Source organism: Macaca nemestrina, chromosome 18 (assembly GCF_043159975.1).
Source record: "Macaca nemestrina isolate mMacNem1 chromosome 18, mMacNem.hap1, whole genome shotgun sequence".
Taxonomy (NCBI): domain Eukaryota; kingdom Metazoa; phylum Chordata; class Mammalia; order Primates; family Cercopithecidae; genus Macaca; species Macaca nemestrina.
Window position 1 is genome coordinate 11,638,534 of NC_092142.1, and position 13,772 is coordinate 11,652,305.

General features: G+C 52.1%; 3 protein-coding genes, 1 non-coding gene and 1 pseudogene across 5 annotated transcripts in view; 1 reads left to right on the forward strand and 4 right to left on the reverse strand.

The window, feature by feature from the left end:
* Positions 1-13,772, forward strand: part of LOC105467764 (uncharacterized) — a 142,700-nt gene that overhangs the window by 19,943 nt on the left and 108,985 nt on the right. The window lies entirely within an intron of this gene.
* Positions 3,041-3,614, reverse strand: LOC105467767 (protamine 3). Its single transcript, XM_011717468.3, has one exon. The coding sequence runs from the start codon at positions 3,459-3,461 to the stop codon at positions 3,126-3,128; it is 336 nt and encodes a 111-aa protein (XP_011715770.1). The 5' UTR covers positions 3,462-3,614; the 3' UTR covers positions 3,041-3,125.
* On the reverse strand, positions 3,986-4,109 carry LOC112424291 (small nucleolar RNA SNORA48; annotated as a pseudogene).
* LOC105467768 (protamine 2) lies at positions 5,684-6,390 on the reverse strand. The gene is given in 3 exon segments (XM_024788484.2): positions 5,684-5,853; positions 5,855-5,885; positions 6,003-6,390. Coding segments are annotated over 3 exon segments (429 nt in total). The 5' UTR covers positions 6,277-6,390; the 3' UTR covers positions 5,684-5,729.
* On the reverse strand, positions 11,379-11,868 carry LOC105467769 (protamine 1). Its single transcript, XM_011717471.3, has 2 exons — positions 11,665-11,868; positions 11,379-11,573 (listed from the first exon to the last, which is right to left on the reverse strand). The coding sequence occupies exons 1-2, from the start codon at positions 11,774-11,776 to the stop codon at positions 11,530-11,532; spliced, it is 156 nt and encodes a 51-aa protein (XP_011715773.1). The 5' UTR covers positions 11,777-11,868; the 3' UTR covers positions 11,379-11,529.

Sequence of the window (13,772 nt, forward strand, 5' to 3'; positions counted from 1 at the left end):
CCTTCAGTTTCTGCCTCTTGATTCTCTTCCCGTCCCTGCTAACGAAGCCTCGCCATACCATTTGAATCATGCCGTCCCTGCTCAAACACTCCAGCACCTCTAGAAGAAAGCCCAGACTTGTGTTTGAACACCAGGCCATTTGATCTTCTAGTCTTTGGGTTTCCATCCAGAGCCCTCCACCCGTCCCTGTCTTGGCCGATGCCTTTGAGCTTAGCCCTTGGCCTGTACTTTCCCACTTGTCTCTGCATGGAACTCCCTCTCTCTCTGTCTCCCCTCCCTGAGCAGGCCCCCAGCCCAAGCCAACCTCTCACTCTGCCCACGTGCACCTTTGCCTCTTGCTCTGAGGATTTGCAATCATCTGCTTTTATGGAAGTTTTTTTCTTTTTCTTTTTTGAGAAAGGGTCTTGTTCTGTTGCCCAGGCTAGAGTGCAGTGGCATTATTACAGCTCACTGCAGCCTCCACCTCCTGGACTCAAGCGATCCTCCCACCTCAGCCTCCTGAGTAGCTGTGACTACAGGTGCATGCCACCACACCTGTCTATTTTTTTTTTTTTTTTGTAGAGATGGGGGTCTCACTTTGTTGCTTAGGTGGGTCTTGAACTTATGAACTCAAGATATCCTCCTGCTTTGGCCTCCCAAAGTGCTGGGACTACAGGCCTGAGCCAATATGCCCAGCCTTTGCAGTTTATTTCTGAATAAACATGTCAAATTTCTCACAGTGAGAACTGCTTTCATTTACTGAATGCTTTCTACATGGCTGTGCTCTGGGCCTCACCCTCTCCAGACAGCTTTGCCCTCAGACCTCACAGTGACCCTTTGTAGTGGACTGAATGGCAGCCCCCAAAAATCTATGTCCACGTTTTAACTCCTAGAACCTGTCAGTGTGATATTTGGAAAAGGCGTCTTTGCAGATGTAATTAAGCTAAGGATCTTGAGATAAGCATGTTGGCTTAGCATTGGATTTAGGGTGGGCCCTAAATCCAATGACAGACGTCCTTATGAGAGACAGAAGAGGTGTCACCCAGGGACAGAAGAGGAAACCATGTAAAGATGGAGACAAGCTTGGAGGTCTGTGAGCTAGAGGAGGCAAAGAAGGATTCTCTGCTAAGGCCTCGGGAGGGAGATCAGCCCAGCTGGCACCTCGACTTCGGACTTCCGGCCTCCAGAACTGCAGAGAATACATTTCTGTTGTTTTAGCCACCAAGTTTGTGGCCATTTGGTATGGCAGCCCCAGGAAACTAATGCACCCCGTGAGGCAGGTACAATGATTGCGTTTAGCAAAGAGGGAACAGGCTCAGAGAGGTGGAGTAACCAGCCCAGAGTCCCTTGGCCGATCAGGGACAGAGCCAGTCATATTCGGGTCTGGCTGCCTCTCAGGGTCAGTAAGGGATTCTCGGTGATTAGAGGGACACCTGCGGCAGGGTTCTCAGGGCCCTGCCTCGGGTGGGCTCAGCAGGTCCGGTTGTGGGGTGTGCGCTAGACCAAGCCGTGAAGACTCTCTGGGTCTCTGGACCCCTTTTCCCATGGCCTGCTGCTCCTCCACTGCCAACGCCCCACTTCCCCAACCCTCAAGCACATAGCCTAGAATGGAGACCGTGGCCTGCCATCAACCAGCCTCTCCTCCACACACCTTTCCAGTCCTCCCAGGGAGGGCTGACCTCTCCCAGCAGCAGGTGTGCGGCACGTCACATACCTGCCCTCGCACCTGTGACCGTGAACTCTCTCCCAGGACGACAGGGACTGCGTTTTATTAATACCAGGTCCCCTAGTGACTAGCACCTTGTGGGGCATACAACGGGGGCTCGGCTCATGTTTCCTGGGCAAATGAATGGGCGGGTGGACCTTCGGGCCTTGGACAAAAGGACAAAGCTGACCGAGTCATTTGTGGGGCTGGGAGTATTGGGGTAACAGGGCCTCCTTTGCCCTAGGCCATTGCAGGGCAGAGCAGTGGCCTCTCCTCAGGGTAGCCCAAGGCCCCTTCCTACTCTCAAACATGGACCCCAGAGAAACCGAGGCTTCCCTGAAAATCCCCCAGCCCCCAGCCCCACTGCCACGGTACCAACTAGGATCCCCTCAGGGACAGGGGATCAGCTGATCAGGAGAATTAGCTCAAGGTGGCTGGTGCTTGGAGGACTGTGAGGGAATGTGGCGGAGATCACATTTGTCGCTTCTTTGGGGTGGAAGGAGTGAGGGAGGAGCCGGCGGTCGGGTGGGCGGCAGACGCGTTCTGAAGCTCCTTGCAGAAAGCGCACCGAGCCCGGAGCGAGAGGATGGGGCCTAGGCTCTGCATCTGTACCCAGTCGCCTCCCTGGGCCTCTTTTGCCTACTGCTCTCATGGGGCACTGTCTCTGCCCCCAGGGCTAGACCCCTTGAAGAAGGCAGGAGTGAGCTTCCAGATAGGGGTGCAGATGGTCGCCAGCAGCACAGACTTGCAGTGGAAGAGTCCGCAGCCAAAAAGGACCCAGAGGGAACCACCATGACCCCAGCAACAATCCCTGTCATCGTTCAGCACTGACTGGTGCCAGGCCTGGTCCCACCCAGCCCTTAAGCTAATTCGCCTGATCAGGTGACCCATGAGTAGCTATTAGCTTCCCCCAAATGCCAGGAGGGGCGGGCTGAGGCTCAAAGACACCCAGTGACTTGCTCAAGGGCATGCAGCTAGCAGAAAAGAAATTTGAACCCAGGTCTGCTGAACTCCCAAGCCAGTGTTTTTAAAGACTGCCCATGGTTGGGGCGGCACCGTGGGGACTGCGATGAAGGCAGTTACCCTGTCCTGCTGGGTGCCCCCGGTTGGGGTGTGCTGGGACTAGGAGAGGAATTTCCCCTGTCCCAGAGACAGGAAGATTCAGCTGAGATGATCTCCCCCTTCCAAAGCCCCTGAACCTCTGGCTGGGGCTTGGGAACAAGGTCACCGAGCCCCGCTCTTCAGCCTTCCTTGGCAGCTGGCCTCCCTCCACGTGCACCCACACACATGCATTCACACACGTGCACACGTGGGACCAGAAGGGATAGGGTGAGGGGAAACCAGAGACAGGGAGGATTCCTCAGAGACTTTTTATTGACTCTTCTCTGAATGCTGTCGCCGGAGCAGCAGTGGGTGTCCCTTCCTGGGCCTTCGTCGCGGGTCAGGAGTGTGTCTGCTTGGACTCGGGGCTCTTCTGGGCCTCAGCGTTGTCCTCCTGGCCCTCCTCCTGCCGCTCAGGCTCCATCAGCAGCAGCTTGCCCTGCACTGGCAGCTCTTCTTCCTCCTCCTCTTCCCCTTCCTCCTCCTCTTCCTCCTCTTCCTCACCCTCTGATGACAAGGAGAAGTTATCTTGACTGACGCAGGCCACGAGCTTCTTCATGGAGGATTCGTGGCCCCGGCCATGGCCCATGCTGTGGCCCATACTGTGGCCTGTGCTGTGGCCTGGGCTGTGGCCTGGGCTGTGGCCTGTGTTGAGCTTGGCACAGCGGGAACCCATGGTCCACGTTGCCTGTCTCTCTGGACAAGGAGGTGAGGTGGTTGGTGAAGGGGCTGTGAGTGGGGGCAGGATGCTGACATCACAAAGGGAGCCCGCCCCCCTCGGGAACCTGGGTCTGAGCCAACAGCCAACTCAGGCCTCAGCCACTGGCAGCTGCCAGCCCTCACAGGGAAGGTCTGCAAGGCTGAGCACTGGGGCCAGTGCGGATGCCGACACCATAGACCTCATTTGCCCTGGAGAAAGTTTCGCTTGTAGCTGGGATGGGAGTTAGAGATTGAATTTCTAGAAGCAGGAGGGGCACACACAGACTCCTCCCCACATCCCAGAAATCGCCAGCCAGAGAGAGCTGTCTCTGTCGAGTTTCTTGACTGCTGACCCTTGGAAATAAATCATCAAGCTGTGTGCTTAAAGTGTATACACTCTGTAAGCTCTGCCTTCATAAAACTCAGGAACCCTTGGAACTCTTCCTTCGGGGGCCTGAAAGTGTGAAATCTTCTTGAAAAGCAACGGCTCCTAAGCTTTTTCTGTTTGTCCAAGGCATGGGCACAGGCCAGAAACCAAGCTGAGATGAACAAGGGGTTGCTTTGTCCCTGACTGATGCAAGATGGACACCACCAACCAGATGCCACTCTGCCCAGGTCAGGGTGGAGTGACAACCTCTTAAGTGTTTTAGGGCCACAGGTCTCTTTGAAGTCTTGGCAAGGTTCCCCATCTGTGTGGCACCATTTCAGCGTGCGGGGAGCGGTTTTAGGACTTTGTCTTTTATACATTGAAATGAGTCTTTTGTACACTGCACTGGTATTAAATTTAAATTTTTCAGGCCAGGCATGGTGGCTCACACCTGTAATCCCAACACTTTGGGAGGTGAGGCAGGTGGGTCATCTGAGGTCAGAAGTTCGAGTGCAGTCCGGCCAATATTGTGAAACCCTGTCTTTACTAAAAATACCCCCAAAATATTTTTTTAAAGCTCCTCCAGCTACTCAGGAGGTTAGGCAGGAGAATCGCTTGAACCCAGGAGGTGCAGGTTGCAGTAAGCCAAGATCGCACCACTGCACTCCAGCCTGGGTGACAAGAGCAAAACTCCATCTCAAAAAAAAAAAAAAAAAAAAAAAAATATATATATATATATATATTTTAGATAAATATATATTTTTTATATTTTATATATATATATATTTTTTGTATTTTTTTCAGAAACTCATTGCTTCTTAAAAATTGGTCATTTCTGAGCACCAGGAATCCATTTTCCAACATATGGATTGGATCTTGCCAGTTTTATCCCCGCAGTCCTCAGTGGCTGTGGTTGGCTAAATGCCAATCCTGATCCTGGAATCTATGATGTAAGGATTGTGAGATGGGGAGGTTATCCTGGGTTGTCCAGAATGTCCCTCAGTGCAATCACAAGGATCCTTGATTTCAGACAGGAGTGATGTAGCCACAGGCCGAGAAGAGGAAGCCGCAAGGATCGGATTCTCACTGGGTCTCCAGAGGCGTCAGCCAGCACAGGCTTCACACAGCCCAGCCCATTACTCTGCATTCATCTGCTCCTTGCCTTTTGCCCCTTCTGTGCTGACCGAGTTGTTGCTGGAGCACGCCAGACCTGCTCCCCACCTTGAAGCCATTGCCTGTACTGCTCCTCTGCCCCCACCGTTTACACTTCCTTATACTTCCAACCACCCAACATCTGTGTTTTTAAACTGTGGCACACAGAAAGCCTTTTAAATATGGCCACAAGGTGCCTTGACATCTTTGTGACTTAATTAGGGCTCAATCTGTTCTAACCATTTTCTCCTTTCATGGGGTAGGATCGGGTTTTTCACTGGAGGGGGATCCAGACAGACTAATGTGGCCTTTGACTCCATGGAACGATGTGCGATAGACAGGACAGCATCACAGGGTGGCCTCCCAGGCACAGTAACCCTCTCCTAGGCGCCCTCAGAGCGGCAGAGCTCCTGCCCTACCCGCCCCTGAGGAAGGACTGCAGAGAAGCCTCTACCCACCCTGGGCATGAGGGAATCCAAGTTTGTGTGATTCATGCAAAGGAAATGTGATTCGCGCAAAGGAAACCCAACAGGCCAGCAATGTCTTGTCAAGCTTTATTGGGCAGGTGACTTTTGCTCATTTCACTCAGATCTTGTGGACTTCTCAGCGGCAACTCAGGGCTTGAGCATTTGATGTAGGGGAGTTGCTATGGCCTCACTTGGTGTTTCCTGGGCAGGTGACTTTCTCTTCCAGCTGGGGGCTTGAGCATTTGATGGAGGGGAATTGCTATGGCCTCTCTTGGTGTTTCTTGGGCAGGTGACTTTTTCTTAATTTCCAGCCGGGGGTGAGGGGCCCAAGAAGCTTAGTGCCTTCTGCATCTTCTCCTCCTGGTTCTGCAGCCTTTTGGGAAAAAGTTCTGGTTGAGGGAGGCACCTAGGGACTCTGGGTGGGGATGGGGGTTGGGGGCTGGAGCCTTTGCCAGGTGGGGTGGGTCCCAACCTCCCTCCTGTGCCTGGGATGGTCAGGGGCATGCAGGGCAAGGCGGGGGTGCAGGCAGACCTCTGCGATGCCTCCTCCGGTGCCTGCAGGAGCGTCTTCTGCGCCTTCTGCAGGAGCGATGCCGCCGTCTGTGGATCCGGTGCAGCCTCCTTCGAGAGCAGCGCCTGCGCCTATGGTGAGAGTGGCCTCGGTGGGTCCTTTCGTAGACCTCGACGTGCTCCGGGTTCAGCCCCTGCTCCTCTTGGCCGTTGTGTCCTTGGTCTTGCCCATGCACCTGCTGCCCGTGCACCTCGTGCGGGCGTTCGCTCAGGCTCCTCATGCGGTATCGGACCATGGTGTTGGGAGAGCTGGTGGCTCCTGGGCTGAGGCTGCAGTGGGCCCTGGGGTGGGGGAGGAGGGCTGAGGCCTGCCCACCTGCCCTTGGTGTTACTGTTGGTCTGGTCTGCGAGGCTCCCCGGAAGCTTGTATATAAAGGGGGCGCCCACTATGACTCGGCGGCCCCGCCCCGTCCCCACCCTGCCCAGCCTCCTCTGTGAGGGCAGCACAGGGCCAGGGGTCACAGCTAGCAGGGCCCTGGCACCCAAGCTACAGAGCTAGAAGGGTGAGAGACCCTCTTGCCTTGCCTGTAAAGCGTGTCCTCTGTCTCTTGCAGCAGGTGCAACCATACAGATGGCAGGTGTTTTCTTGTCTAATGCAAGCCCTCATCCCCCCAAGCCGGTGGGCACGCACACTGTCAGTTGGAAGCTTCCTTGCCAACTCGCTGCTGTGCCATAGCTGCCATGTGGAAGGGACTTACATGCTTGGCTCTCTGTGCACACAGTTTACTGTTAAGATGGTAACAGCAGCAAACAGTTCCCTAATAACTCCTATGTGCCAAGCATTGATACATTTATTTCCCATACATTCACTCATTTTCTCTCTCTCTCTCTTTTTTTTTTTTTTTTTTTGTTTTTGAGACAGTATCTGTTGCCCAGGCTGGAGTGCAGTTGTGCAATCATAGATCACTGCAGCCTCTACCCCTCCGGCTCAGATGATCATCCCACCTCAGCCTCCCGAGTAGCTGGGACTATAGGCGTGTGCTGCCACTCCTAGCTAATTTTTTGTATTTTTTGTAGAGATAGATAGGGTTTCACCATATTGCCCTGGCTGGTCTCATACTCCTGGCCTCAAGTGAGCCTCCCATGTCAGCCTCCCAGAGTGCTGGGATTACAGGTGTGAGCCACCACCCTGGCATTCCTCACTCTTACAATCCCCATTTTCTGTGGGGTAAATAGGCATGAAGACGTTGAGTTGCTCAAGGCCACTCTGCTGAGAAGGCCAGGCCGGGCCAGTATTCAGACGGAGACAGCATGGTTTTAGTCATACCCTTGGCTCTCCACCTACTCCCTAGCCCAGGGGATGCTCCCCTCTCTGTCTCTAAAATATGCATCTTCTCCCCTCCTGCTCAGCCTTGCCAGGGCTTCTCATTGAACTTTGATGATCCCATTAAAGTCCAGGATCAGAATCACAGAAACTGCAAAACCAGTTTCCCTTTCGTGGAGGGCAGGGAGAATGTGGGAATATGGCAGATACACACATTTAAGGACCTGAAGATGTAGAGATCATCCTTGATGATCTGGGCTGGCCCAGTACAGTCACAAAGGCCCTTAGAAGAGAGGATAGGGAGGCAGGAAGCTCATAGGAAGAGAAATTCAGAGATGCCACACTGCTGGCTTTGAAGATGGAGGGAGAGGCTACAAGCCAAGGAATGCAGGCAGCCTCTAGAAGCTGGGATGGATAAGGAAATGGGTTATCCTCCCCTGGTGCATCCAATAGGAACACAGCCCTGCTGACCCCTTGATTTTAGCCCCATGAGACTTCTTTCAGAATTCTGAACTGCAGACCTGTAAGATAATACATTTATGTTGTTAAAGCTACAAAATTTGTGGTGATCTGTCACAGCAGCAATAGGAAACAAATTCAGAAGGCTTAATCTTCAGATCCTTGCAGGAGGTGATGGGTGATATTGCCAGACCCTTGGTGTTTCTGTGCTGCCTCTCTTTGGGGATAAGAAGGTCCTTTATAATGGCCCTCAAGCTCTCTAGGGCACGTGTTAAAAATATAAATGCTGAGGCCTTACTACGTCCTGCTAAGTCAAATATTCATGGCCAGAGCTTGCTGATGAAAATAGGAAGGGGTGGAGCAGGGCATGGTGGCTCACACCTATAATCCTAGCACTTTGGGAGGCTGAGGCAGGTGGATCACCTGAGGTCAGAAGTTCAAGACCAGCCTGGTCAACATGGTGAAACCCCATCTCTACTAAATACACAAAAATTAGCCAGGCGTGGTGGCGGGCGCCTGTGATCCCAGCTACTCAGGAGGCTGAGGCAGGAGAATTGCTTGTACCCAGGAGGCAGAGGTTGCAGTGATCTGAGATGGCACCATTGCACTCCTGGGCAACAAGAGCGAAACTTCATCTAAAAAAATAAAATAAAATAAAATAAAATAAGAAGGGGCTGGGTGTGGTGGCTCACACCTGTAATCCTAGCACTTTGAGAGGCCAAGGTGGGAGGATCATTGAGCCCAGGAGTTTGAGACCAGCCTGGGCAACATAGTGAGGGTCCTGTCTACAAAAAAAAAAAAAAAAAAAAATAGCCTGGGTCCGTGGTGGCATGTGCCTGTAGTCCCTGCTACTCAGGAGGCTAGGATGGGAGGATTGCTTGAGCATAGGAGGTCAAGGCTGCAGTGAGCCATGTTCCTACTATTGCACTCCAGCCTGGGTGACAGAACAAGACCCTATCTAAAAAAAAAAAAAAAAAAAGGCCGGGCGCAGTGGCTCACGCCTGTAATCCCAGCACTTTGGGAGGCCGAGACGGGCGGATCACGAGGTCAGGAGATCGAGACCATCCTGGCTAACACGGTGAAACCCCATCTCTACTAAAAAATACAAAAAACTAGCCGGGCGAGGTGGCGGGCGCCTATGGTCCCAGCTACTCGGGAGGCTGAGGCAGGAGAATGGCGTGAACCTGGGAGGCGGAGCTTGCAGTGAGCCGAGATCCGGCCACTGCACTCCAGCCTGGGTGACAGAGCGAGACTCCGTCTCAAAAAAAAAAAAAAGGCACACCCGGGGGTCTGCCTGTCCAGCCAAGCTGCTGTCATGATCCAACTGTGTTATGGGGAGTCATTGCTAAATGATCAGATCAGGGTCATGGTAGTGCTGGGGCTAGCACTGAACTCTCATGTGCTCCTTTGAAAGAACAAGGGTTTTTTTTTTTTTTTTTTTTTTTTTTTTTTTTTTTGAGACAGAGTCTCACTCCGTTGCCCAGGCTGGAGTGCAGTGGTGCAATCTCGGCTCACTTCAAGCTCTGCCTCCCAGGTTCACGCCATTCTCCTGCCTCAGCCTCCCGAGTAGCTGGGACTACAGGCACCTACCACCTCGCCCGGCTAGTTTTTTTGTATCTGTAGTAGAGACGGGGTTTCACCGTGTTAGCCAGGATGGTCTCAATCTCCTGACCTCGCGATCCACCCGCCTCGGCCTCCCAAAGTGCTGGGATTACAGGTGTGAGCCACCGCACCCGGCCAAGAACAAGGTTGTTGATACCGCCGTAGGGGAATGCAGTGGCTCATGCCTGTAATCACAGCACTCTGGGAGGCCAAGGCAGGAGAAATGCTTGAGCCCAGGGGTTTGAGACCAGCCTGGGCGACAAAGTGAGACGTCATCTCTACAAAAAGATTAGAAAAATTAGCCAGGCGTGGTCGTGCGTATCTGTGGTCCCAGCTACTCAGGAGGCCAGGAGGCTGAGGTAGGGGAATCACTTGAGCCCAGGAGGTTGAGGCTGCAGTGAACTGTGTTTGCGCCACTGCACTCTATTCTAGCCTGGGTGACAGAGAGAGACCTTGTCTCAAAAAAAAAAAAAAAAAAAGGAAGTGATTTGTGCAGAATACCAGGCACACAGTTGGTGCCCCATAAACAGAAGTCATACCGTGACATTTCTGAGGTGCTTGGTGGGCCCTGTCACTTCAGAGAACTGGGTCTCAGAGCCTCTGGTCTCTGCTGAAATGCTTTGGGTTTGCTTTACCATCATGAAATGACTGTAACCCAGGGCCTGTGTCAAGGAATCAGAGAGGTGGGCTTTCCTAGGCTGTGAGTGAGCCAAGTAGACCAGTGCCCATTAGGATTTCTTGTGTCTGGGTGGCTGCTTCACTCCTGATCCTTCCCCAAATCTCACTGGGGTCTTAAACCCTTGCCTTAGAAATTTTAGTATAGGTAGTATATCATACGGCTTGAGTGTGGACTTAGGTCCGATCCGACGGACAAGTTAACCTTTGTTTCCTCAAGTGGACATAAGGCTGTGAAACTGTGCCCCAGAGAGTAAAGAAACCAGTGGTTAACAAAAATGTTTGAGTTTACAGGATCGCAGATAAGAAACTTCCTTAATGGCACTTGATTAAATGTGAAAAGTTCAGGTCCGCTGCTACCTGGACAAGTTATCTCTGTACACAAATGGGGCTGAAAACTTCTAGCATGGAATGAGGAATAAACAGTTTTGAATTTAATTTTCCTGATGGTGACTGGCTTAATCTATTTAAGTTTTAACCTAAGAGTTCCTTTGTTGAAGAATGGAAATTTTAGCTACCGGGGTGGGCAGCTAGGGGACAGGTCAGATAGGATGAGCTGGTTCAATCTTGAGTTCCAGCTGGTAAATGTTTAACTGGCTTTGGGGTTCCAGGGATGGAGGGAACCCAGATTTGTAGCATTGCTAATTTCTGTAAATACTCCATGGTCCATTTCAAGCTGCCAAGATGAGGTCACCAAGCAGAGTGCGGAAATGTACACAGTGGGTCCTCAAACTCGAGAGACCTGGCTACAGCACCCCACTGGGTAGGGATCTGTTAAGAGAGTTTGGGAGGCAGGTTCTGGTTGTGAATTGGGAGACTGGTTCTGTTTGTGACTTGGGGAGGCAGATGTTGGTTGTGACTTGTTGGTACTACTGAGAGTTTGGAACAATGGCTGGGCACGGTGGCTCACGCCTGTAATCCCAGCACTTTGGGAGGCTGAGGCAGGTGGATTATGAGGTCAGGAGATCGCGACCATCCTGGCTAACACGGTTAAATCCCGTCTCTACTAAAAATACAAAAAATTAGCTGGGCGTGGTGGCGGTGTCTGTAGTCCCAGCTACTCGGGAGGCTGAGGCAGGAGAATGGCGTGAACCCAGGAGGCGGAGCTTGCAGTGAGCCGAGATCGCGCCACTGCACTCCCGCCTGGGCAGCAGATTGAGACTCCGTCTCAAAAAAAAAAGAGTTTGTAACAAAACCCAGCGTGACAACTGTCTCTCATGTCCCCCCCACCGACATCTTTCCCCTGTCGCATGCCCAGGCCCTTTCCCCCTCTGCTCATCCCTGAGCCCTCCTGCCCCCTGAGCCTACCCTCTCAAGGACAAGGAGACAAGAGTGGGATGACTTTTCAACATTTATTGACAGGCGGCATTGTTCCTTAGCAGGCTCCTGATTTTCATTGGATGGTGGCGTTTTCAAGATGTGGCAAGAGGGTCGTGAAGTCTGGTAAAATTCTCAGGCAGGAGTTTGGTGGACGTGCTATTTTGTGCAATTAGTATCTTCTACACCTCAGCCTGTACCTGCGGCGGCAGCACCCTGGTGAGACCAAGAAAGGTGGTGAGAGGAAGACTGGGCCCCGAGAGCCCCCAGCCCCAGCCCCAACCCCCCCTCAGCTGGGCCCACTTACTCATGGCTCTCCTCCGTGCCCGGCATCTCCGCCTCCTTCGTCTGCGACATCTTCGTCTCCGGCGGCAGCATCTGCTCCGGCTCTGGCTGCGACAGCATCTGTACCTGGCCATGGTGCGGGATGGGCTTGGCCTGAATGCTCAGAGCAGGGCACCACCTTGGCTGAGCCAGCCAACCTGTGAGCAGGTGGAACTCTGTGGGCTGTGAGTCAGGGGCCAGCTCTGCAGCCTCTTATAGATGCCAGGAGGCTGTTGGTCATTGTGAGGGCAAAGGGGCTGGGACCTCACAAACCATGGCCAGGTGGCCTGCATCATGTCCATATATGGGCATGTGAGGGGCGGGTAGGCCCCCGAGTGTAGGGGCTGCCTATGTCACAGCCGGGGCAATACAAGATGATTCCTCCATGGGAGCAATCATCTAGTTATTCAATTAACAAAATATTACTGTTAATATTTTGGCCTGCTCCATGCCAGATTTTGGCCTAGGCCCTGGTATATAGTGATAAACAAGACAGACATGCCCTTGTTAAGGAGTATTATTATTTTTTTGTTTTTTAAAATTTCTTTATTATTTATTTTATTTATTTATTTATTTATTTTTGAGACAGAGTCTCATTCTGTTGCCCAGGCTGGAGTGCAATAGCACAATCTTGGCTCACTGCAACCTCTGCCTCCTGGGTTCAAGCACACCTCCGGCTGCAGCCCCCCGAGTAGATGGGACTACAGGCCTGCAACACCACACTCAGCTAATTTTTGTATTTTTAGTAGAGACAGGGTTTCACCATGTTGGCCAGGCTGGTCTCAAACTCCTGACCTCAGGTGATCTGCCCACCTCAGCCTCCCAAAGTGCTGGGATTACAGGCATGAGCCACCCTGCCTGGCCATTATTATTACTATTATTATTATTATTATTATTATTATTTGTAGAGACGGGCTCTCCCTATGTTGCCCAGGCTGGTCTCAAACTCCTGACCTCAAGCAAACCTCCTGCCTCTGCCTCCCAAAGCACTGGGATGACAGGTGTGAGCCACCACACCCTACCCCTAATAGACTTTATAATCTAACTACAGAAGGCATGAATGAAATAGCCCTGAAGGATAATTGTAATAGTGACAAATGCTGATCATGGAAAGCTCAGGCTTCTGAGGATATGTACTGGGAGAACTTGACCTCAGGTGGGGCTCCAGGGAGAGCCCCAAAGGGGTGCTGGTGAAGTGAACCCTAAAGAGTGCCAGAGTAAGAGGAGGGAGGAGCACCTGGGAAGAAAGAGCTGCTCCTGCAAATGTTCTGAGGTGGCGCTGGATGTGCAGTTCTGTTTCTATGCAGGGTCAGGCAGCAGGGGATCCGTGGAGACAGAAGGTGATCGGGACGACCAGGGCGGGTGAAACAGGGAGCAGCTGTGCCGGGCTTCCTTCTGGGCTGATGCTTTGGAACTTGGTAGAGGCGGTGGTTACACAACATTGTAACTGTACTGAATGCCACTGAATTACACAGTTTATTTATTTATTTATTTATGAATGAATGAATGACAGGGTCTCACTCTGTCGCTCAGGCTGGAGTGCAGTGGCACAATCTTGGCTCACTGCAAACTCCGCGTCTTGCTTCAAGCGATTCTCCTGCCTCAGCCTCCCAAGTAGCTGAGATTACAGATGCCTGCCACCACACCCGGCCAATTTTTGTATTTTTAGTAGAGAGTGGGTTTCACCATGTTGGTCAGGCTGGTCTCGAACTCCTGACCTCAAGTGATCTGCCCTCCTCAGGCTCCCAAAGTGCTGGGCCTTGAATTACACATTTTAAAATGATGAATTTTATGTTACGTGGCTTTCAGTTCAATTGCAAACACGAAAAGCTCTGAGGCCAAAAGGTGCTAACAGGTGTGAGGGATTGGAGCAAAGTGTGGTGTGGGGCACTGGGCATGGTGTGGGTCTTTTAGGGGTAAAGAGGGGAGCAGTTAGAATTGGTTTGTCTACTTAAACAGAAAACCGAAATGAGTGAGTTGGGTGGAAGTTCTGTGTTTTTCTTAAGGAGCCAGAGGTGATCTGGGGGGTCATTAGATTGTCCCTGTTTGGGGGATACACATGCTGGAGGATTTAGGGGTGATGACATATGT